The following is a 23,177-nucleotide window of genomic DNA, read 5'->3' on the forward strand; positions in this document are numbered from 1 at the left end:
TGTCGCACACCCGAGCTGCTGCGTTTCCCTCGCCAAAGTATAGTGCGTGACATCAGCATTTCAAGCGCCACCCAAGATCGTGACGAGTGGGGCTTCCTGGAATACCTAGAGAGCCTGAGAGGCTGTAGCGCCAGCGGCACTCTTAGGCGCAGCAAGGGCGGGTAGTGGCGATGTGGATCGCCACATTCCAGTCGCTGTCATTGTCTTCCGCCCTAAACAAAATTCAGGAGCTGAGCCAAGAGAGGACCTCAACTGCCAGCGGACAAGTCCGAAGGCCGATACTCGCAGCTCATATACTATGAAGGTTGCGACCAATGACGTGAGACGAGTCATCCAGCAGCGGAGCGATCTGAGGAACCCATCCTCACTGGTGGAAGGCCATCATTCTCGATCATGTGTTTTCGACAGAAGGTCAGTGTCGATACTGCCAGGAGAGGCAGTAAATCATTGCGCTACGAGTCAGTTCTCGCTGAGCACACTCCTTTGAGAGGTACACAGAGTGTCTAGTCGCTGGACCGAAGGGGGTTGTTCGCAGCAAACAAGCAGGTAGTTCTTGCGTTCGACAACTTCCACCTGCTGCAGCACCGGACGTGGCGCTTCTCGTGGTGACAACTCTCGACCAAGGACTTGGCTAGAGTATAATACATTGTCCGTTCACTCAAGATTGGAGTCTACAATGAATTCACTGAGCTTGAAGTGGAAGCCCGTGCAGCGAGCGGGGGAAGGGCTGCGGCCTAGTTGGAAGTGGACATGGGGGAGCCAGCGCCGCCGCCGTGATCTCCGCCTCCGGGGTTGTAGGAGCTCGTCGGGGATGGGCTTACCGATGGACACTTGGAAGTCGTGCCGGGCGCCTGATCAGATGGAGAGGCGTACGCTGAGGTTACAACCGAGGTCGTGCTGGAGAAGCAATACGAAGGAAGCACTGCGCCTCCCCCGTGCGAACCACCGCCGGGGTTGCAGGGGTCGGTGACGTATGTGCTCGTAGTCGATGGAAGGCACTTGGAAGTCGACGAAGGTGCCATGTTGGAGGGGGACACATAAGCTGATGAAGTTGAGGCAGATGCCGAGGAGTAGCAGTACGATGGGAGGATTGCACCGCCACCGTGGGATCCGCCACCAGGGTTGCAAGGATCGGTGACATAGGTGCTTGTAGTGGAAGGGAGACATTTTGACGTTGACGAGGGAGTCATGTCCGAAGGCGAAGCGTAGACTGACGACGTCGCCAAGGACACAGATGGGTAGCAATAGGAGGGGATCACAGCACCTCCGCCATGGGACCCTCCTCCGGGATTGCACTCGTCGATGCGAGGAACAAGGAGGGGTGTGGCGTTGGCCGTGACGAGGAAAGAGAGAATGCCGAAGGCTGTAGAAGAACGCATGGTGAAAAGTGAGAGTCGGAATGCCGGTTTCGCTCACGATACAGTCTTAATTATCTGTTCAGGATGGGAGTTCGGATCCCTCGTCCACAGTACATATACCTGCGCTTCCCTTCCTCGCACCGGACTTCACCTTGTCTGAGAGGGCGACGGGCTCGCTCGGGATGATAGCATCGGCCGCCGCGTAGAGCCGTGGGCGGACTACAGATCTGCACCGCCTTGAGCGCCCACAGCGCCGGAGATCATGGGTTGAAGGGTACGGAGAGTGTGATGCTCAGTGGCGCAGCCCACGACGGGTACTTGCCCGGACTGCAAATCAGCTCCAGCGCTGAGCGCCACAGAGACGTCACTGCGCGCTCCGCCAGAGCTCCAATGTTTTGACGGCCATGGCTCTCATTCCACTGTACAGCAAACGGCCATTGCAGCAAGTGCTCACGCCTTGTGATCCGTGAAGTTATCGGGGCAAGAGCGTTCTTAATGTGAAGTTCCTCGGGTAGGAATTTTACGTCAAATTCGCCGCCAAGCCCTTGCTGGATGTTATCTTATCGCTGCCGTCATCGACTTTCTCTGCAACACCACCCGTATTGGAGCCATAGTTGGGGCTGGACTGTATTTCAAACATCGGGTACCGTATCTGGGCGATGCGAGTACGCCCAAGCCTCAGCATGGCCGCCCGATCTATAAATCCGCGCTAAAATTCACCTGGGACTGAATATAGTCCAGGAGAGGCGAAATCTTCCAACAACCTGTCTTCCGACGTTCTCGTGGTGTAGTGGTTATCATACTCTCTTAGGGTGATCTAACATCTTGAGCTTTGCCTCCAACTGTCTTCGGACAGCGATTGGGAGTGGCCCCGGGTTCAAATCCCGGCGAGGACCTGCTTTTTGATTTGGGCATCCACGGTGGTGAATTGGTCAGGCGCTGTTGTATTCGCGCTGGCCGAAAGAATGCTTGGTCGTTGGATCAAAGTTGGACCTAGTCTGCTAGAGATCTGGCTCAATATGATGCGTCTCACGTCAGGATGGTCTCGAATGGCAGGGTGCTGTAGCGGGGGTGCAGAGGTGCGCTTGCCTTATGCCCTGGCTGGCCATCATTCATGGCTCTTAGATCAGATCCCGGCGAGGACTGGGGTAATCGACATCCGTCTGTGGGACTGGGGGTCATTCCTTCCGGCACTCGCGTCTGCCGGCTCTTCCGGATGCAAGATCATCCACCCTACCCCGCTTGACTTCAAACTGCTTATGTTGTATGCAAATACATCGTCGTGCTCAACTACGGACTCGGAAGGCTTACACCGCGACTCCCTCCATGCCGGCAGCAAGCGCATCGGCCTTAGCCTTGTCCTCAGCCTCCTTCTCCCGCTCAGCCTCCTCCTCAGCATAACGAGCGAGCATTCGGGAAATGTCCCACTCCTCCTCGGCGGCGTCCTCCTCGGCCTCGGCGTAGAGCTCGCCACCAAACTCGAACATGTCCTTTCCAGTCATGCCAGTGAGCTTGCCGGCAGCACGGGCGGTGGCCTTGGCCTTCTCCATCGCCTGCGACTCGGCCTCTTTCTTCTCTATCCTGCTCTTCTTCCAGGCGGCGAAGGTCTCGGGCGTGACGGGCGTGAGAGGAGGCTTGAGCTTGTGGCGCTCGACCTCGACGAACTCCTCCAGCGAGATCGTCTCCTTCTCCTCCTTCTTGCGGTCCTTCTTCAGCACGAAGCCCGGAGGAAGCGCATGTCGGTACATGCACGTGTCACCGCCATTCGGACAGATCCAGAACCATCCGTACTTCGAGTCCTCGATGGCCTGGATGAAGTACTTGCACACAATGTCCGTGGTCGTCTTCTGCTTCCGTCCGTTCTGGGTAATGACCTCCCGCAGCTTCTCGTCGTCCCACTTGTCCATCGTGTCGGTGTTCTTGTCCTCACGAGCATCCTCGTAGATGTTGACCTTCTCGGCCTTACGTCCAACGTTGGGGTCGTGCGAGAACTTGCATTTGTTTCCTGACTGTCAGTCGAGCTGCAGCAAAACCTCACCCACCCTTAGCACAGTGACCAGCCTTGAAGTAGACACAAAGAACAGTTTTGGGGTCTGGCGATGTCAGCTCCAAGATGCGTTGGTAAGCTTACCAGTTCCGAAGGGAACCTTCTGGACCTGGGCAGTCGCGAAGAGCTGGGCGTCCATCTTCTTCTTGGCGGCCTCAGCCTCCTTCTGCTTCTTCCTAGCCTCGGCCTCCTTCTGCTTCGCGATCTGGTGGTCAGTCTCGTGCCCTGGGTGGCTCAAGTCAATGACTCACCTCCTGCTTGTTCTTTCCGGCCTGGGCCTGCTGCTGCTGGACCTGCTGAACATACTTCTGGACCTTCGAAGACTTGTTCTTGTTCTTCATACCAAAGGTCTGCCCGTTAGCTCAGGAACAGCACATCGTGCGCGCATCAGCAGCCGACTCTTACCTTGTCGTCGGCAACCTTCTTCTTGGGAGGCATGTTGATTAGGTTACGGGGTGGGTCGTGGCCGAGCCTTTTAAGTGAGGGGTGTGTATTCTATGCCGGTCGATATGTCTAGTCCTCGTGCGTCGAGACAACACGCTGTCGCACGTCGCTGGTCGTTAAGTTATTGAGAAAGTCGAATATGTCACTCGACCACAAGACCACCACCTAAGCAATCTCCACTTTGACATCGAGTGTCAGTGACAGTCCACGTGGCTTTGGCTGGGAACAAAATTTGTCAGGGACACCTCACACTGATGGCCAAGGTGGAGGTGGTCCAGTGTTGCTGCGGTGAGGAATGATCAGCGCTCTTCCTTCGCTGTGCACATGAGGACCAGGGGATATGCATAGCAGCCGGTTTGTGCAAGTCGCATTTGACACATCAGCTCTGTTTAACAGATAATGCCTCCAAAGTCGGCGGCTCCGAAGGAGAAGCCCATCAAGGGCGCCGAAGGTAGGTTTGCTCTCATTACGACCTGGTACTGATGTGTAGCCGAAGAGGTAACTGCAGGCGATCTGTCCATCTGACCGTAGATGGTTCTACAGTACCTTCGCTCAGTGAGTACCAAGGAGTATACCGTCATTGAGGTCTGACACCAGGTTAATCGCCCATATGCAAGCAGTGGGTGCTAGATACGAAGGGAACTGAACAGCAGCCGACGTTTCCGCGAACCTCAAGGGAAAGGTCACCAAGCCCGAAGCGCAGCGTGCGCTGACTGCACTTGCAGGTGGGAGATAAACTATCGTCGACGGGCAGCTGACCTTTAGACAAGGGGTCTCTCACTATGAAGCCGTACGGCAAGCAAACCATCTTCGTGTTCAAGCAGGTAGGTGTATTACGAGAATCATACTGACCAACGAGTCTCAGCATGACGTCCTGGACTGCGGCGAGCTGGACGACATGGACGGGAGGATTAAGACGATTCAGGCATCGCTGGACGAGAAGCGCAAGGAGCTTAAGCGCCTCACACAAGAGCAACAAGAGCTCGAGAGCTCTCCACCCACTGCCGACCTTCAGGGCGCCATTACTCGCTTGAATGCCGAGGTGAGTTCCAGTGAGGGATGTTGGCAGCAGCTAAGTTCAGAACCAAGCAGCAAGAGCCTCACTCGAACCGCCGAGCGAGTCAAGCGCTGCCCCGGTGTCACGCGCGGAGGCAGACCAAATCGACAAGAGCTGGGTCAAGTGGCGGAAGGAGTGGACTGCGAGGCGCAGAATATATACTCAGTAAGTCACACGACACAGGAGCTCGCTGATCGACCAGGCTCATTGGCGCGCTCGAAGACGGTGGTGCGAACCGTGCGCAATTGGAGGAAGAGAAGGGAATTGAGCACGATGACGATGACGCGAAAGAGGTGGAGGAAAGCGAGCTGTGCAAGCCTGCCATGACGCAGAGGCCTCGCCCAGCTCGTCAAGCACGCACGTCCCAGGTGTTGGGCAAGCGACCCCATGGCTCGGTCGCTGCAGGTGCGGCGTCTTGATGTACAAACACAAACACAGAGCATGCATTAAGCTAAGTCCGTACCCGTCGTCCCTACCCTGCGTCGTTGTCGTGTCCTGTCTCGATCGGCTCGCGGCTGAACCCCTTGTATGCTGTTCCTTTGTGCTGGTTCGTTCCGCTCATCCGGGTCGCTGGATCCAGTCACGCCGGTTAGACCAGGTTGTCGCTGGTAGGTCAGGTATTGACCAGGTCACCTACCGCCGCCTCGCCTTTATTCAGCCCACCACTTGCGCCTTGTCTATTGTAGGTCACGTGGCAACGGGAGGGTGCGATGCAGGCGTCGCTTCGTAGACAGTGGGGGGGTCGCAGGGGGAAGGCACGCAGGCCGCAGGATTTGTTCCTCGCCGCGCACGTCGCTTTGGTCCCGCCAATTTTCGCCCCTTGGCGTAGGGCCTGACCTGGCCGACCCTGCGCGGTGCGTTTGGGACCTTCTCGTTCGTGGGAGTCCACTGACGTTTTGGTTTCTCAACCGCTGGTCACAACAACACTTTGTTTTCTTCTTTCTTCTTTCTCCATACTTTAATACCCCCCAACGAACACCAAAAATGGAGCCTCGCAACCTCGACCACCGTCGTGCCAACTTCAAGGGCCGCACTCAGTTCTCTGCGCAGGAGGTACGTACGCCGCCGTCCGAGACGTGATGATCCACTCCGTCAAAATCAACCCAACCCGTCTTACCTACCCATCCGGTAGACTGGCCTGGACGACCCGCGTGGCCACCCTTGACCGCCACCTGGCAAACTTCCACCGTCAACGGGCCCTTAGCAAACCAAACATGCGAACATACGCTGACTCTTCCAGCTCCGTCGTAGGCGTGAGGAGGCTCAGGTCGAGATCAGAAGGCAGAAGGTGAGTGAACAGGTGTTTCACAGTCAGCGGAATGAGTGAGAAGGGCGTCACTTAGCTCTGGTCGCCACCGTCATTGTACTCTGTGCTGTTTGGCATCACGGCAGTGGCCGGCTGCATCTGTGACCTTCCGTCGAGCTCAAGCCTCCCGACTGGATCCCTCGTTGGAATCTGCTGGTTGTGTCCGTGGTGGCAAATGCTAACTATGCCTTAGCGCGAGGAGTCTATCGCCAAGCGTCGTAACTTCCAGCCCGTTAGCGATGACCTTGACTCTGATGACGATGTTGAGGACCTGGCCGACGCTCAGCTCGGAGACCAGCTCCCCCAGATGATCCAGGCTATCTACTCGAACGACCAGGAGACGCAGCTCGAGGCTACCACGAAGTTCCGCAAGCTGCTTTCGAAGGAGAAGAACCCCCCTATCGACCGTGTGATCGAGGTCGGTGTCGTCCCCCGGTTTGTTGAGTTCCTCTCGTCGACCAACACCATGCTCCAGTTCGAGGCTGCCTGGGCTTTAACCAACATCGCCTCCGGAACGAGTGACCACACCCAGGTCGTCATTGCCGCTGGTGCCGTTCCCCTGTTCATCCAGCTTCTGTCTTCGTCCGTCCTCGACGTCCGCGAGCAGGCTGTCTGGGCTCTGGGTAACATCGCCGGTGACTCTGCCAAGTGCCGTGACTACGTCCTCAACCAGGGTGCACTCCAGCCCCTTCTTCAGCTTCTCTCTGAGAACCACAAGCTTTCTATGCTCCGCAACGCTACCTGGACTCTTTCCAACTTCTGCCGTGGAAAGTCCCCGCAGCCCAACTGGGAGCTCATCTCGCCGGCCCTTCCTGTTCTCTCCAAGCTCATCTACTCGCTCGATGACGAGGTCCTCATCGATGCTTGCTGGGCCATCTCCTACCTCTCCGACGGAACCAACGACAAGATCCAGGCTGTCATCGAGAGCGGTGTCTGCCGTCGTCTCGTTGACCTTCTGATGCACCCCTCGACGGCCGTTCAGACTCCCGCCCTCCGCTCGGTTGGCAACATCGTCACTGGTGACGACCTCCAGACCCAGGTCGTGATCATGTCTGGCGCCCTCCCTGCCCTCCTCTCCCTCCTGTCGTCGCCCAAGGACGGTATCCGCAAGGAGGCGTGCTGGACCATCTCCAACATCACCGCTGGCTCCCCCCAGCAGATCCAGGCCATCATTGACGCCAACATTATTCCTCCCCTCATCAACATCCTCCAGAACGCCGACTTTAAGACCAAGAAGGAGGCTTGCTGGGCTATCTCGAACGCCACCTCTGGCGGTCTCTCGGAGCCTACCCAGATCCGCTACCTTGTCAACCAGGGCTGCATCAAGCCCATGTGCGACCTCCTCCAGTCCATGGACAACAAGATCATCCAGGTTGCCCTTGATGGTCTTGAGAACATCCTGAAGGTCGGTGAGATCGACAAGGAGAAAGCCGGACCCGGTGCCGTCAACCAGTACGCCCAGTACGTCGAGGAGGCCGGTGGCATGGTTGCCATCCACAACCTCCAGCACCACGAGAACCTCGAGATCTACAAGAAGTGCTTCTATATCATGGACAGTGAGTTTTTCCCGCTACAGTTGAACGAGGTTGCTAACGGACCCAGAGTTCTTCCCCGAGGACGAGGACGAGGAGGAGGGCGACGCCGCTCCCGCCGTCGACTCGACTGGCCAGTACGCCTTCCAGTCCAATGTCGCTGCTCCCCAGGGCGGCTTCAACTTCGGCGGCAACTAAGCGACAGCCTACCACCCAAACTCGACAATATACCCGTTTCTCCTCTAACGACTGACTAGTATCTGTCTTATTACCAACTTTCTATTTTTCCTCTCTGATCGTCATGGTGCGACGGCCATAATAATGACAGCAATCTGTCGCGGGCTGTCGACGCCCCTAGAATCCCGTACGCAAGGAATACATCACAACATCTTCATGAGTTTTCGTACAATGCCTTGCCATAGTATCAATCGGACATAGCAATAGCTAGCACTCGAGGGCAACTGCACCAGCCCCTCGACATCATCACAATCCACATCCCCCCATCATTGACACTCTCATATGCCGCACGTATGTCGAGAGGACATGCATCGAGATGAAGTTTGCAGATCACACTGAGCAGCGATGGCTGAGGGCAATCTGGACATGTGCGTTTTGGTCCCGTTGCCGCCGATTGTTTTGGCGAGACGTCATATCACTGACTGGGAATATTCATCTCAAACCACTTGACCAACCATGGGCGACTCTCGATCACCGTCGCCGAGACGAGAGCGCGAAAGCGACCGGAAAGACAGAGACAGGAGTGACCGTCACCGCCGGGACGACCGCGATCGCGATCGCGACCGACACCGCGACCGTGATCGTGACAGGGAGAGACGGCGTTCTCGCTCTCGTGACCGTGACCACAAAGACCGGGATCGACACCGCGACCGCGACCGCGACCGCGACCGTCGCGATCGTGACCGTGATCGTGAACGGAGAGAAACCTCTGAGGAGCGCAGGGAGCGCAAGCGCGCGCGCAGGGAGAAGGAGGACCGCCGCGAGCGTGAGCGCAAAGAGAAGAAGGAGCGGAAGCGGGCGGAGGAAGACGAGTGGGTCGAGAAGGGCCCAGACGATGACAAGCCCGTGGAGGTAGAGGAGCAGGGCGAAAGAGCTGCCGGTGGATCTGGAAGGGACTGGATGGGCGGAGACGACCTGTTCACCGGCTTCGGCGTCGAGCACAAGCGGAAAGCGGAAGTTGTGAGTAACTCGGAACGTTCGAAAGCTGACAATAAGGAACCTCCTAAGCCGCAACACAGCAAGTATGAGCTGAACACACAGCTGCTCGAGGGAAAGACCGTGGACGAGTATGCTACAGAAGGTGAGCAGCAGTCTTATCCAACCCGCTAACGACCAGAGAAGAAGTTCGTCCCGGGCGGTCCTGGCTACCAATGGCGCATGATGAAGCTGCGCCGCCTGAACGAGCAGGCGGAAGAACAGGGCGTCCCTGTAGAGTCAATCGCTCTGGAACGCTACGCCTCGATGGAGGAGTACGAGCAGGCGCTCGAGGAGAAGCGCTTCCTGGACGACCGCGACTCACGGCGCCGGAGCCGCACGGCTTCCAAGTCTGGGACGCCAAGCCGAGCAACGCCCAGCCGCGCGACGCCGGAGCCAATGCGGCGCATGGTGTTCAACGACGACTCACGTCCGGGCAGTCGACAGGGCTTCAGGCGGCCAGGCGAGAGCCCCGCTCCGGGCGGTGCCGGGTCTAGCGGTGCCGCCGGCGCGAGCCGTGTCGACGCACTCAAGCGGCAGGAGAGCTACGGCACGCCTGCGAAGACGCCGATTCCCTCCGTCTTCACGCCCCAGGGCATCACTTCTGCTACGGCCATGAGCACGGAGGAGCTGAACAGGCTGCAGGCCAAGGTGCTGCGCGCCAAGTTGATGGACGAGCCAGGCGCTGAGGAACTCGAGAAGCAGTACGAGAAGGAGGTCCTCAAGTCGCAGGCAGCGCTCGAAGGCCGCAAGATCAACGATGCGGTTGAGGAGGAGGGCGGCAAGGTCGTTGTCCAGACCGCGGTCCTGCCTACGCTCGATGGGCAAGGAAGGCTCTACGACGTCGGCCTCGGCAAGGAGGAGGCACCGCCGCATCCCAACCGCCGGAAGCGCAACAAGGATCCTAAGGTAAGTTGTTGCAATCGGATAGTGAACGCTAACATCAGTTCGAGAGCCGCGACAAGGAGGGCAACATCATCCGATACAACGCGGACGACGATGATATGACGCTCGACGAGATGGTGCGGCAGGAGAAGTTTGGCGGCGGTGCCAGCGACCAGAAGAACCTTGATGCCGAGATGGCCGCCCAAATCGCACGCGACGGCCGCTTCCAGGCCGACCTCGAGTACATGGACGAGAATTCTGAGCGGCTCGCACGCAAGAGGATGCGGACCGATGCCATGAAGCGTGCTTTCGCTATCAATGGTGAGTTGCTTGAGTTGGTTTTAACTAACAATAGACTACAAGCGGACGCAGAAGGCGCTCGACGAGTGTCCCTACTGTTGGCACGACGAGGCGGATCCGCCGCGGCTGCCCGAGACTGCGATCGTTGCGCTCGGCAAGCGCACCTACCTCAGCTGCACGGTGTACGAGGAGCTGACACCGGGACACTGCCTCATCGTTCCTATCCAACATGCGCTGAGCACGCTGGAACTCGACGATGACGACTGGGACGAGATCCGCAACTTTATGAAATGCCTCATGCGCATGTTTGCGGAGAAGAACCAGGGCGTCGTTTTCTTCGAGACCGTGCTCTCTTTCCGGCAGCAGCGGCACACGGTCATCGAGTGCGTGCCCGTGCCGGCGGATGTGTTTGCAGACCTTCCGGCTTACTTCCGCGAGAGCCTGATGCAGGTCGAGTCGGAGTGGAGCCAGCACAAGAAGGTGATCGACTTTTCGCAGCGGCCCTTCCGCCGCGCCATGGTGCCCAACCTGCCCTACTTCATGGTGCAGTGGGACTACAAGGGCGAGAAGGGGTACGGGCACGTCATTGAGGGTGTGGACATGGCGACCGAGGAGGGCGACGACGGCGACAGGGGCGGCGGCAAGTTCCCGCCCTACTTTGCGGCCGAGGTCATTGGCAACCTGATCGGCGCCGAGCCGCGGCGCTGGATGCGGCCGGCGCGCGTCGACCGCGCACTCAACAAGGACCGCGCGCGCGAGCTCGGCACGCGCTTCCAGCCGTACAACTGGACGGTGCAGTAGCCATACTGTAGTCTAAAAGATGCATTATTACCCAATACTAAAAATCAGAGGACAAGCTCCGTCACGTCGAGGGCGGGGAGCTCGTCGCCGACCTCCTCCCATCCCGGGGCGCCAATGGCGACGGCCTCGAGCATGCGCCCAGCGCGCTCCAGGTCGTCGTTGACAATGACCAGGTCGTGCGCGCCCGAGATAGCGTGCTCAATCTCGGCCTTGGCGGCCGCTAGCCGCTTGCCCATCGAGTCGTCGGTCTCGGTACCGCGTCCGCGGAGGCGGGACTTGAGGTGCGCGATGGACGGAGGGGCGAGGAAGAGGAAGACGGGGTTGAGGGGGGGATCCTGTTTCGGCGCCGCGACATGGAGCTGCTTCACGCCCTGCAGCTCGATGTCGAGGATGCAGCGCTTCGGCGTGAGCGCGCGCAGGGCAGCAAAGGTCGTGCCGTAGCTAATGTCAGCGAATGCAGCTTTGTCAGTGATGAGCAGCTTGCAACACATCGTCTTCGTCTTCCCTGCCAACCCAGCCAGCAGATGAGCGGGGCTGTAATTTGCTCAACAGACGTTCCATCACTGCTCTGTCGGGTCTGCGAAAGACCTCGCAGATCCAAAGTCTGCCGACGACCTCAATGTCCAAGCGCTCACTCCCCTGGAACTCACCAGTTACCGCCAAACTGAGCCCACTCGAGGAACTCCTCCCGCTCCACGCGCGTCATGAAGTCCTCCTTGGTCGTGAAGTGGTACTCGCGCCCGTCGACCTCGCCGGCACGCGGCGAGCGCGTCGTGTGCGACACGCTGAAACCGAACGCATCAGGGTACTTGGCAAAGAGCGACTTGAGGAGGGTCGACTTGCCGGTTCCCGAGGGGCCGCAGATGACCAGGGGCTGGAGGGTCAGCTGGCACATCCGTTGTGGAGCTGGGAAGAGAGGGCGACGGTGTGTTGTTGCCCAGACCCAGAGTTTGATGGTCAATGGTCAAGCGACCCATGTTCCCGACACAGGGAGGGGGACATGTGGTGATATTTGGAGACAGGCAAAGCACAACGCCCAGCGCTCAACTTACCCGGTCAAGCACGCTCGCGTTAATGGGCGACATGGCGCGAAGGATCTGGGTAGGTCGGAGAATCGTGAAAGAGTTGAAAGAGTTTTAGTTTCCAAAGGTTCAGAAAATCACGCTCTCGCCAAGCTGGCCATGGCTGTACGCAAGCGCGCGATCAACTTTGTACCCCGTGGCGTTGGCGGGATCGGGACCTGGTTCCGAGATTCTTCCGCGCCGATCACCCTTGGTTCACAAGGTGGAGCCCACCGCGTGGCGCTGCATGGTGTGCTTATCTGGCTTATCTATCGATGCTGAACGGCCTTCAGCAGCCTTTCTCTCAGGGTTATTGCATGCACAGAAGAAGGGCGTTGCTCTGGAGGGTTGTAGGGGAATCGGAGGTGGTATGCCGGCTGCGGCTGAGACTAGTGACAACGTTTCTGAGTGCGCTATCCACGCCAAGCTGACGACACTCCGCGCTCGTAGCCTTCTGCCAAGAGGACACAAATACATACAGTCTACGATCGGCTCTGGGGGTCGACCTGGATGATGTCGTCCTCGACGATATCTCCCGCGCCGAGGGTCATGTGGTGCTCTGCCTCCTCCTCGAGCTCCATCTGGCGCCGGATCGCCTCCTCCTCCTCCGGGTCGCGCTCGTCGGCATCGCCGCCCTCGTCATCAAACAGCGCGTCCGCGCGGTCATTGCGCACATGCGGCCCGAAGGGGTTCTTCGGCTTGTCCTTCACGCCCATGTCCTTCAGCATGCGCTCGAGGTGGCCCTGCTTCGCGGCCGCCGCCTTTGCCTCCTTGTCCGCCTTCAGGCGGTCGAGCTCTGGCCTGTAATCCCTGTTTGTCAGCTAAACGGAACGCCGCCACAGCTGAGATGTCACTCACTCCTCGTACTCCTTCCGACACGACTCAACGGCCTCGAACAGCTCCTTCATTCCCTCGCCCGTCATGGCCGAGACACCGACGGCGCGGAGGTTGTTGTAGAACTCGTCGAGGACGAGCGACATCGAGCTCATCAGAGAGTTCATGTAGTTCTCCCCGTTCTCATCCCGTCCCCGCTCCTCGAGCGCCGCCTGGAACTTCTCAAAGTCGGCCATCCACTCCTTGGCGAAGTCGCACGGCTCAACGTCCACCTTGTTGAAGACGAGGATGAACGGGAGGCGCGTCTTGTACAGAATCCTGCTGGTTAGCTATATTTCGGGGAAGGGAATGGAGCTAGCTACTCACGAGCATGCGTAGAGCATGTTGCTCATGAACGTCGCCGGGGCAGTCGTCCGCGGCGTGTCGATGACGTACGCGACGCACGTCGGCAGCGAGGAAGCGATAGCGTCCGTGATAATAGCACCGGAGGCGGACCAGGTGAAGATCTCAATCTGTCCTGGTGTGTCGACAAGGATGTAGCTGAGTTGAGTTAGCGCGCAGGCTTTGGGAATTATCGAAGAATATCCAGCTCTTCTGAGATGTGGAGTACTCACTCGACAGACTCCGCACGCTTCTCCACGAAGCCGAGCACCTGGTCAAACTTGGTCGTGAACAGGTTCAGCGCCGTCATAATACCACCGTTCGGTCCGAGGTTGTACTGCTTCATGACCTCCTTGTAGTCGACTGTGTCTCGAATGTCGATGTTGGCCGAGTAGCCCATGTGGCTCACAGCCGGGTCGAGGTTGACAATGTATGCCGGCTTCTGCTCCGTGTGCAGGTACGAGTTGATACGCTGCATCAAAGTCGTCTTTCCCTGCATATTGTCAGATCACAACTCGACAACGAGGTTAGGTGACTCACGGATCCAGCCATGCCGATGACGAGCACCGTCATCGGCTGCTTCTTGCCGCCGCTGGCAGGAGCTGACGAGGAAGCATCGGCGGCTGCCGAAGAGGAGGACGCAGCAGGAGCGTTAGCCTGATCGGCGGGGGGTTGTTGTGTGTCTTTTGACGGCTCCGCCATGGCTGGTGATTGACAAGAAGTGCGCGGAACAATGGAGGAAGGATTGACTTGGTAGTGACGTCGTTCTGGCTGGTTCGTGCGGAAATGTTATCGACCTCCACTTCTGCCCAGCTCGAGACATTTCTGAGGCTCGGCGTCGCACATGGCATGCATGCTTCTGACGGCATCAAAAAATAGAGTTGAAACATGAGTGTTCGAGGACGGGACCAAAGCTTTAATCGGGGTACTGGAACGGGAGAAAATCAGGAAAAGTCGGCAGTGAAAAAGGTATGGACGAAAAAAGGGGTTGAGACGATTAATCCGCGCCGGCAGCACCGTGTATTGCGAGGATTGGTTCCGCTAATCGGCGGTAAACAACAAAGAGATCGAGACACAAGGAGAAATGCACCCATGCGCGCACCTGGCCACCTGGCGGCAGTGGATGGACCGGATGGAGGATCGGGCGGGTCTGTCCCAGCGAGCGAGCCAGGTCTAGCGCGGCTAGGCTGTAGGCCAGGAGTCAGTCATCCGTCGCGTCCGCCGCGTTGAGACACTAGTCCCATGCTCGGCGCGTCGACGATCCAGCATGCCATGAGTGTGTCAGCACGCGCCAGCTGACCAGAAGCGCGAAAAAGCACCCGTTACGATGCACGATCACAACTGGGGTCAGGAGCTGAAAGGAGTGCGCAAGCTCGCCAGCTGTAGTGCATGCCGCAAGTCAGTCAGACTGCAGGTACGAAGGTTGTGAGCTGGGCAATAGAAGCGAAGGCATAGACAGGTGACCAGCATAAGAGGGGCAGGGAAGGAGGATTAGGATATGGACTAATTAGGGACGGAAGAGGGGAGCGCGCGTGTTTGGTGGTCGTGGGCCGAGTGTCAGCGGTGGGACGGGCAGGGCGGGGGGTGTGCCGGAGCAAGGGGCCACTGCGATGATTGGGTGAGGTGACTGGGTGACTGGGTGGCCAACCCTCGTTTTCCCTGGCGGCGACCCTCGCTGCACCCTCGACCTCTGTTCCTCGGTCTCGCAGCGCCAGCCAAGCCAGTTCGCCGGCCAGCCCGCCAGCCAGACACCCAGCCAGCCAGACACCAGCCAGGACCGGCTCCAGCGTGCTCAGCGTGCGACCAAGGCCCAACCCATACACGCCCGCCCTGCACCTCTGTGGTCAGCTCACCCAGGTCAATTCCAGCCAGCCCAGCCCAGCCAGCCCAGCCAGCGCGCACGCTCACCGTGGCCGCCGCAACCACCACCCAGCCAGCCTCCCTCGTCCATCCATCCACACTTCCACCCACTCCATCCATCCACTCTTCCTCGACCTCTCCTCTCTTTTACAACCATCCATCCTTTGTCTCAATCACGCGACATCATCGCCTACATCCATCAAGTCCAAGTCGATCACTGGCCTCAGCATCCCCACCCCCTCCAACGGCCTTCCTCGCCCGATCACCTCGTCCCTCCGAGTACGCCGCTCTCCCTTCCCTCTTAATCTCTCCCGGCCCACTCGACCAACCCCCGACCTAATCTTCCTCTCCCAGGTTCGTTTCAACATCCTCTGTCGCCCGTCTCTCTCTCTCTCTCTCTCTCTCTCTCTCAGCGGCCATGCCCACCGTCCCTCGGATATGCTGCTGGTCGTTGCTCCAAGGCGGAGCACGCCACGTTACACACCCAAATCAAAGGGAGGTGTTTTCCTTAGGTCCATGCCGCGCTCGGCCCCGTCGGGGCGGTGCCTCCTCCTCGTCACTTCTCTTGGAGTAGCGTACGCGTCAGAAGTAGCTGTGACCTGGCCGTTGAGTAAAATCGACGCGCTAGAGCAAGCATGGTATACCCCCAAGAGCTGTCCGCGTCGAGCGGCGAACTCCCAAACTTTTGAGGCTTTGAGCGTCACCGTGTCACAAAACAATACACAATCCTCGGTCCCATCTCTATCACCCCCGTAACTAGTCCATGTGCTCACAACAGAAACAGCGCCATGCAGACCATCAAGTGCGTCGTCGTCGGTGACGGTGCCGTGGGCAAGTGAGTTACAAATGAGCCAAAGACATCGCGCCGGCTACCTAACGCTCCTTCCTGCGGGGGCGATGCCGGTTAGCACGGGCGGCAACAGGCACAACCCGCACTTCATACTGACTCATCCAGGACATGTCTTCTCATCTCGTACACGACCAACAAGTTCCCGTCAGAGTACGTCCCTACGGTCTTCGATAACTGTGAGTATGACGATAGCCGTGGCGGGCCGGGAACACGCACACGGAACGATCGCTGACTCGTGTAGACGCCGTGACGGTCATGATCGGCGAGGATCCGTACACTCTGGGCCTGTTCGATACCGCTGGTCAGGAGGACTACGACAGGCTGCGACCCCTGTCGTACCCTCAGACGGATGTGTTCCTTGTGTGCTTCAGTGTAACATCGCCAGCGTCATTTGAGAACGTCAAGGAGAAGTGGTTCCCCGAGGTCCACCACCACTGCCCCGGCGTCCCTTGCCTTATCGTCGGTACCCAGGTCGATCTCCGTGATGACCAGGGCCACCTCGACAAGCTCGCTCGCCAAAAGCAGCGCCCCATCACCACGGAGCAGGGTGAGCGCTTGGCTCGTGAACTCGGCGCCGTCAAGTACGTCGAGTGCTCGGCTCTGACCCAGCGGGGCCTCAAGAACGTCTTTGACGAGGTGAGTTTACCGTCTGTTTATTTGAACTAACTTGCAGGCCATCGTCGCCGCCCTTGAGCCTCCCACTTCGCCCAAGAAGAAGAGATGTGTCGTTCTTTAAAGACGCTCGTTTCTTTGAATCATTCATTTTGCTCTTCCTCTTTTCTCTCTTAACGCTTATTCCCGGCTCTAGTCGTTCGTCGCGGCGTCGCGTTGAGGGTCTACAATCATCTCTCGTCTACATGTTCCCGGTGTGTGTGTCGTTTATATATACCTTGATTATTTTTCTCTCTCCCTTCGATGCCTCCCTCTGATTAACTTTTTCTCGCTCTTCTCACCATTCCATTTACACTTAAGCAACGCACACACCAACCCGCACATCCCCCCCAACCTAACCAACATCCAACGCACCCGTCCCCTTTCCCCCCCCCCTTACTGACCTCGCCAATTCCCCCCCGGACCAACCGACGACCCGCACGAGCCAGAGCCGAGCAAAGCAAGCAGATACAGTAGTGCCCATGATATCCCCTTTTCTCTCTCTCTCACTGTTTCCATCTCGTTTTCTCTTATAGAGTACTACTATCACTACAGCAGGCTCGCTCGGCTCAGCGCAACGGTCGTGCCGTCGCCGGTCCGTCGGTCTGTTACCCCGCAGAGACTCGTAGAGCTTTCTGCCCCTTCTGGATTGTTTCTGTGATGCACGAGTAAACAAAACATTCGGGTTGCGGGGGAGTGCGCGTTTGCTGGATGCGCGTCGACGCGTTCTAAGAGGACGACTATCGGCTGTCGGCTGTCGTTATCGTGAGACGGGTCAGAGGTCATGTGCGTTGATGTGGTGAGGTGAGATAGGACACGCGCGGTGATGGCCGTGTCTTACAGGACGCGTGGGAGCGTCCATAACGGGCAAGTAATGAGGGGTGCGTGATATGCAGAGTCGATCACGCGACTTTGTCCATTCATCATGTCGCGCACGCTTCTTCGCCTAGCAGATTGAGCTGGCTGAGCTGGCTGAGCTGGCTGAGCTGGCTGAGCTGGCGTCTGCGGGTCGCTCACCACCCAAACCATATCGCCGCTCTCTATAGACTTGCACTGGTGGCAAGCAAGATTCTTACGCCTCAAAACATCTGTGACAGGACAGACGGTCCAAGTGTCAGCGGCGAGTGGGCGATGAGGTTTGTTTGACGAGTCCAAGCTCTCGCCTGCCGGGTTGGCAGGCAGGCGCGCGCAGAAGAGGCGCGGCGTGACAGCGTGATGCTCGCGGACCGCTTTCTTTCCGGGCATGAGCCATGGGACGCATCGCCACTTGAGTTTAGAGGGCAGGCAAGTAGGAGACCGTATCATCGCTTCAGCACAGTGATTGGGTTGCTGATGTTACTCGCCCAGCTCCTGTCGTGAGCCCAGCAGTGTGAAAGCCACAGCCACTTCTATGCATGCACAGCAGTCTGTTGGCAGTCTGGCTTCAACTTCGCGCTTTCGCTGGCTTTTTTGCTATACACCCTATATATAAGAGAGGAAAAGAGAAAATCTATGTTGTTGAGAGAGAGAGAGAGGAGAGATGGAAACGGCGAAAACGGGGGCGCGAACGACCTCGGTTGTGTTCTTTGCTTTGCTTGCTTATAATTGAAATGTTGAGAGGTCAACGTCCGGCGTCTTCCACTTGTTGTTGCTGCTTCCGCCCTCGTCTTGGCTTGAGTTGTTGTATTGCTTGATTATTTGATGTCTTGTGATGTAATTCACTGAAACCCAGTTTGGGCGTACATCCCCGGACCACCCTGCTGGTAGTAGGGCTGGTTGGGGAGGATACCGAGACCGCCAACATTCGTCTGAGAGTCGAACGAGAGCGACTGGTTGCCGCGGACCGGAAGAGCCATGCCGGGGCTCTGCATGTATGGAACGTCAATGCTAGGAGATGCGAACTGCTTGTCAGCTAGGGCGAAGTTGGACAAAGCTTACAGGATTGAAAGGGTCCGAACCGGGCGAGAGCATCTGCGAGATGGGGCTCATGCGACCACGCTGGCCCCGGCGGGGGGTGTGGGGCTGGGCGCTGCCGTTCGGCGGCGAACCAGCGCGCATGGCCTGACCAAGAGCCATGTTCTGAGGAATCAGAAGAGGCGAGATGGTCTGCGCAAGAGGCTGAGGGAAGCCCGGGTTCATGACGGGGGCGAAACCTAACTGCGCCTGGTAGCCCTGCTGCCAACCGGCGGCAGCCATGGGGACAGCCTGGGTGCTAGCCGGACCCGTCGAGTTCGAGCGCTGGTAGCTGCTCTGAGGAATAGGGAGACCGACCTCCTCGAGGAGGCGGCGGTAAGGCGGGGTGCTGGCCGCCTTGATGCTGGGCAGGACACGTCGGACGGCCTCGAGCAACTTGGGCTTCTCCTCCTTCGAGATCGAGCTGACCGCGAGAATCTTGCCAATCACCTGCGAACCATTCGAGGCGTCACCGAGAATCTCGGTGAGGATCTGGTCGTTGGGCGAGTGGAAGATGGTCTGGAGAAGCGTACTCGCAGCGGCGGGCTCGGTGGTCTGGTTGATGATGCGGAGCACAGTGAGCGAGGCCAGCTTGTGCGTGCACAGGTGGGCAACGTGCGGCGCGAAGCGGTTGGCCAGCAGGCCGTAGCGACCGGGGAGGTTGGACTGCTCCACGAGCCAGGTCAGGAGAAGGGCACCGTTGGGGTTGGTGGCGAGCGGGATCGAGTTGAGAATGACCGACGTCGCAATCCTCTTCTTCTGGTACAGCGTCGTGTGGGGCGACTCGAGACAGGTGCGCATACAACGGGCACCGAAGCGGTTCTGGGCAATGTCCCACATACGGTCGATCATCGCATCGTAAACGTAGTCGCTGTAGGGGGCGCCGAAGCGGAGAGTACCGGCACACACGTAGTTGCCGAGAGAGTCGCACATAAGGGGCGGCGCAAACGGACGCAAGTTCATGGTGATCAGGTCCTTCTCCTCATCGGTCGTAGCACACTCGATTATCTTCTGCGCAGCCCAGGTGCCGTTCTTGTGGATGCCGATCATGGCAAGGTGAGGAGCGATACGCTCCAGCATCTGGCGGCGCAGGTCGGGGCTGGCACGCTCATAGAGCTTCTGAATGACCGTGTTTCCGATGTAGTCGGACGAGAGATCAGCAGAGTCCTCCATGAGGTCGCGGGTGATGGTGTCGACATCCTCCTGAGAGGCCGAGCCCGAGTCCAGGCGCTTGCGCAGCTCGCGAAGACGAGAGACGTCGAAGCGGCGCATGCTCTGCCTGTCACCGATGATCGGAATGGTCGTGTAGTAAGTGACCGGGGGGCGGACCTCGGCCGCGGCGCGGACATCGTCCTCCTCCTCCTCCCTGCTTCCGCTGAGCACCTGCATGATCATCTGCTGCTCAGAGACCGCACCATCGGGGGCGAGACCGCGCTCCAGAACCTGCTCGTGGACACCCTGCTTGACGAGATCGAGAACGAGCTGCGAGCGGTAGTTCTCAACACCGCCGCCCTCAGTCGATAACTGCTGCTCAGTCGTGACAGCGGTCGCACCGCGAACAGTGTTGAGGCCCTCGCCGAGCTTGGCGGGAGAAGAGCCCTCCTCGGGTTCGGGACCGCCAATCTGGGGCGACTTCGTGGGGACACGCGCGAACCCGATGCGGATCGGGCCAATGTCGGAGCCCAAGATGTCACGGCCGTTCAGAGCGTTGCGCGCAGAGATGGCAGAGTCAAGACGCTCAAAGTTGACGAAGCCGCAAGACTTGTGGGTCAGAACGCGAGCAGACTCGACAGGTCCGAAGGGAGAGAAGATCTGGAGGAGGGTCGCGGAAGAGGTCGTGCTAGGAATGCTTCCAATCCAAAGAGCACGCGTGGGGAGGGCACTCTGGTCTCCAGCCGCATCGGGGCCAGGAGCGGTGGCGCCACCGGCACTCGGCTGGGTCTGAGTGATGGTGATCTGGCCGTTGGTAAAGACCAGACCAGGCGGGGCGGGGGCGACGGTGCTCGTAGTGGGACCGGTAGGCGCAGAGTCGATCTTGCCAAAGCCAATGCGGACGGGGGCCGTCTCAGAGAGTTCGGGGACCTGGCCACCGAGACGGTTTAAGACGTCGTCACGGGCGCGGACGGCGTCCGCCTTGTCCATGAAGTTCACAAAGGCGCAAGTCTTCTCCGGAAGCATGCGAAGGCTCTCGATGGCACCGTAGGACGAGAAGACGCGAAGGAGGGCTTCGCTGGTGGCGTTCACGTCGAGGTTTCCGATCCACAGGGAGCGAGTCGGCATCTGGGGAGTGGAAGACCCGGCGTTATCAGGCGTGCCAGTCCTAGAGTTCTGCGACGAGATCGACAGGCGGTGCCCGCGGAGGTCTCGGGACCCCTCGCGCGAACGCGTCAAGTCGCGATCCGACCTAGAACGGGGAGGGTAGCCGAAGCGAGAGGCCTCGCCAAACGCCGAGTTGGCAGCATACTCGCCCTGCAGGGGAGACTGAGGGATGCTCGAAAGGAAGCCGCGAAGACCGCCTCGGCCAGAGATGTTGTCGAGGGACCCGATAGTCGTCGCGCGAGGTCTGCTAGCTTCGCCACGAGCGGCAGCGACCTTGGGGTGGAGCAGAGAGCCGCTGGGGAAGCCGCCTCCTCCAATCTGGGCAGAAGGCAGGAGCTGGTCGTAGATGGAGACTTGCTCGAAAGCATTCGCGAGACTGCTCGGTGCGTCGTCAAATGCCGAGGTGACGCTGGGCCTGAAGGGACGGTTCACGTTCGAAACGGTCGAAGCACGGATGCGGCTGGCGGGACCTTGTGCGTCAATCGCCCGACGGTGCTGGCTCCGAAGTTCCGAGATGCTCGCGGGACCCATGTCGTCGCTAGCATTGGTGTCAGCGAGCCCGAGGTAGTCGAGGGTGCTAAAGTTGAGGTCGTTCGAGACGGGCGTCTCCATGTAGTCATCGCCTCCACGTCCCAGGGGCGACTTGGCGCCAGCCTGACCGGGGTTGGCTAACCAGGCGTTAGAGAAAGCCGATGAAGCGAAGGCAGTGTTGACCTCCGAAGTTGAGCCTGAGCGCTGGCGAGGATGCTCGTGCTCGAGAGCGGGAGCCGAGGACGTGGCGTGGCGCAGGGAGGGACGCTGAGGGAGGTAGGCGGGCTGCAGAGCCGAGGTGCGCTGGGGAGAAGACTGCTTCGAGTTGTCTGCCAACTCGCGCTCCTGAAATGACGAGGGCAATGTTCTGCGGGGTCAGCTGGAGCTAATGAGGTGGCTAGCTGCACTCACCCAGCTCTTGGTCTCCCTCTGGTAGCGCTGTCGAGGGAAAAGCCAGTCTCGTCCTCAATGATCTCGCGCGCCCTGTATGGATTAGCGCAGTACTTCATGTGGTGTTGTGGACGGAAGGAAGAGCTGGTGGAGGGCACAGGTCAGAAAGGAAGACGGCCCAAGATGCCACCGTCCGGTCCGAGGTGCGCTCGAGGTGGAGCGTGTCGCGCGACGTAGTTCGCGTAGCGTGAGACCCTGTGGGCTGTGGGTATGGGCCACGAGCGCACAGAAGGCAATGCGAAAAAGCCTTTGGCTGATCACCAGTGCACAGGCTGACCGACATCTAAGGTGACAGGTGACAATGGGTCATTGCGGGATTCTGCGCTCCGGAGAATGGGCAAGCACCATTGTCCACGCGAGCGCAAGCTGGACTGGCAGCCTCGGCAACCGGGGCTTCGTGGCCGATGGCATGACGAAGCACCAAGTACCTTTCCCCCAAAGGTCGTGAGAGAACGGGGCTCTCTTGTCGCTTGGGCACCCTTCGGAAGAGCGAGGAAGACATGAAATGTCGCTGCCGCAGCAGGCGTAACCGGTGACGGTCCTTCCGAACTCAAAACTCACCTCTTAGCGTACGCGGCGCTGGGCGCCGGAGGAGGGGTGCGGCCCTCGCGCTTCGCCTCTGCTGCGTGCAGGCTGCTGGCCATGGCTATCTCGAGTTGTTCGTCTGTCGTCTGTCGGGCACGCGGGGTGAAACAATGGCTTGTTCCTCTTGTCTGGTCTGCCAGAGGGCGGATTTTGCAGGTTCTAGGTTTTCGGTCGGTCGGGTTCTGAACGGGGGGAAGATGTCCTATGCGTTTTGGATTTGATGAAAATGAAGACGAATGAATGCGCTTTGGATGATGACGGGATGAGTGAACGATGCGGATGGAATGTGCGTGCTGGAGAGCGATGAGGGAAGAGTACACAGAGTCGACGAGGTCGTGAATTCAAGGAGGCTAGTGGGATGGTCGATGGGGTTTGTTGGATTATAAGGATCTCGCGGGCGGTCCGACAAGAGCCGCTCGTCGTGAGTGTGTCGGATTAGGGATTAGGGGTGTGGAAGACTAAGAGGAGCGAAGGGGGAGGAGGGTAAGAGGGACGGGGTGGGGAAGGAAAGACGTGAATGATATTAGTCGATGGAGTGGAAGTGGTAGAAGAAAGAAAGAACACGAGGACCTCGAGGACGGAGGACCAGGGAGGAACGACCAGTGGCCAGGTGGACCAGTAGGCTGCTACTCGAGTGACGACGTGTGATTACATTTCGCTCTATTACTTCCCTTATCCCCTTACCTCCTTGGCTTACCCCTTGACTTATGGCCTGCGCCCTTCGCTTTACGCCTTGGGTAGCTTAGCCCCGCCGGTCATGCGGCCATGCACAAGCGTGCCA

General features: G+C 58.8%; 10 protein-coding genes and 1 non-coding gene across 11 annotated transcripts; 6 read left to right on the forward strand and 5 right to left on the reverse strand.

Moving 5' to 3' along the window:
• Positions 1–734: 734 nt before the first annotated feature.
• A1Q1_00909 (uncharacterized protein) lies at positions 735–1,379 on the reverse strand (the record flags this gene model as incomplete). The annotated part of the gene is made up of 1 exon (XM_014325532.1): positions 735–1,379. One exon carries the CDS (start codon positions 1,377–1,379, stop codon positions 735–737), a length of 645 nt encoding a protein of 214 aa, XP_014181007.1.
• A 755-nt stretch (positions 1,380–2,134) lies between these two features.
• On the forward strand, positions 2,135–2,254 carry A1Q1_t165. The gene has a single exon. It is a non-coding gene; the product is annotated as a tRNA-Pro (tRNA).
• A 411-nt stretch (positions 2,255–2,665) lies between these two features.
• Positions 2,666–3,843, reverse strand: A1Q1_00910 (cytoplasm protein; the record flags this gene model as incomplete). Its single annotated transcript, XM_014325533.1, has 4 exons — positions 2,666–3,363; positions 3,490–3,610; positions 3,657–3,755; positions 3,811–3,843. The coding sequence occupies 4 exons, from the start codon at positions 3,841–3,843 to the stop codon at positions 2,666–2,668; spliced, it is 951 nt and encodes a 316-aa protein (XP_014181008.1).
• Positions 3,844–4,631: 788 nt separating this feature from the next.
• On the forward strand, positions 4,632–5,325 carry A1Q1_00911 (uncharacterized protein; the record flags this gene model as incomplete). The annotated part of the gene is made up of 4 exons (XM_014325534.1): positions 4,632–4,673; positions 4,715–4,891; positions 4,932–5,071; positions 5,109–5,325. 4 exons carry the CDS (start codon positions 4,632–4,634, stop codon positions 5,323–5,325), a joined length of 576 nt encoding a protein of 191 aa, XP_014181009.1.
• A 565-nt stretch (positions 5,326–5,890) lies between these two features.
• A1Q1_00912 (Importin alpha subunit) lies at positions 5,891–7,942 on the forward strand (the record flags this gene model as incomplete). The annotated part of the gene is made up of 4 exons (XM_014325535.1): positions 5,891–5,959; positions 6,147–6,194; positions 6,406–7,768; positions 7,815–7,942. 4 exons carry the CDS (start codon positions 5,891–5,893, stop codon positions 7,940–7,942), a joined length of 1,608 nt encoding a protein of 535 aa, XP_014181010.1.
• Positions 7,943–8,437: 495 nt separating this feature from the next.
• On the forward strand, positions 8,438–9,091 carry A1Q1_00913 (uncharacterized protein; the record flags this gene model as incomplete). Its single annotated transcript, XM_014325536.1, has 1 exon — positions 8,438–9,091. One exon carries the CDS (start codon positions 8,438–8,440, stop codon positions 9,089–9,091), a length of 654 nt encoding a protein of 217 aa, XP_014181011.1.
• Positions 9,092–9,142: 51 nt separating this feature from the next.
• A1Q1_00914 (uncharacterized protein) lies at positions 9,143–10,942 on the forward strand (the record flags this gene model as incomplete). The annotated part of the gene is made up of 3 exons (XM_014325537.1): positions 9,143–9,865; positions 9,910–10,144; positions 10,197–10,942. 3 exons carry the CDS (start codon positions 9,143–9,145, stop codon positions 10,940–10,942), a joined length of 1,704 nt encoding a protein of 567 aa, XP_014181012.1.
• Positions 10,943–10,986: 44 nt separating this feature from the next.
• On the reverse strand, positions 10,987–12,027 carry A1Q1_00915 (guanylate kinase; the record flags this gene model as incomplete). Its single annotated transcript, XM_014325538.1, has 3 exons — positions 10,987–11,383; positions 11,593–11,816; positions 11,995–12,027. The coding sequence occupies 3 exons, from the start codon at positions 12,025–12,027 to the stop codon at positions 10,987–10,989; spliced, it is 654 nt and encodes a 217-aa protein (XP_014181013.1).
• Positions 12,028–12,485: 458 nt separating this feature from the next.
• On the reverse strand, positions 12,486–13,920 carry A1Q1_00916 (ATP (GTP)-binding protein; the record flags this gene model as incomplete). The annotated part of the gene is made up of 5 exons (XM_014325539.1): positions 12,486–12,804; positions 12,862–13,155; positions 13,204–13,377; positions 13,452–13,711; positions 13,759–13,920. The coding sequence occupies 5 exons, from the start codon at positions 13,918–13,920 to the stop codon at positions 12,486–12,488; spliced, it is 1,209 nt and encodes a 402-aa protein (XP_014181014.1).
• A 1,946-nt stretch (positions 13,921–15,866) lies between these two features.
• On the forward strand, positions 15,867–16,664 carry A1Q1_00917 (uncharacterized protein; the record flags this gene model as incomplete). Its single annotated transcript, XM_014325540.1, has 4 exons — positions 15,867–15,913; positions 16,034–16,104; positions 16,170–16,564; positions 16,602–16,664. 4 exons carry the CDS (start codon positions 15,867–15,869, stop codon positions 16,662–16,664), a joined length of 576 nt encoding a protein of 191 aa, XP_014181015.1.
• Positions 16,665–18,276: 1,612 nt separating this feature from the next.
• On the reverse strand, positions 18,277–22,455 carry A1Q1_00918 (uncharacterized protein; the record flags this gene model as incomplete). Its single annotated transcript, XM_014325541.1, has 4 exons — positions 18,277–18,423; positions 18,497–21,728; positions 21,773–21,844; positions 22,373–22,455. 4 exons carry the CDS (start codon positions 22,453–22,455, stop codon positions 18,277–18,279), a joined length of 3,534 nt encoding a protein of 1,177 aa, XP_014181016.1.
• Between the last annotated feature and the right edge of the window lie 722 nt (positions 22,456–23,177).

The sequence above is a fragment of the Trichosporon asahii genome (assembly GCF_000293215.1).
Source record: "Trichosporon asahii var. asahii CBS 2479 unplaced genomic scaffold scaffold00038, whole genome shotgun sequence".
NCBI lineage: Eukaryota > Fungi > Basidiomycota > Tremellomycetes > Trichosporonales > Trichosporonaceae > Trichosporon > Trichosporon asahii.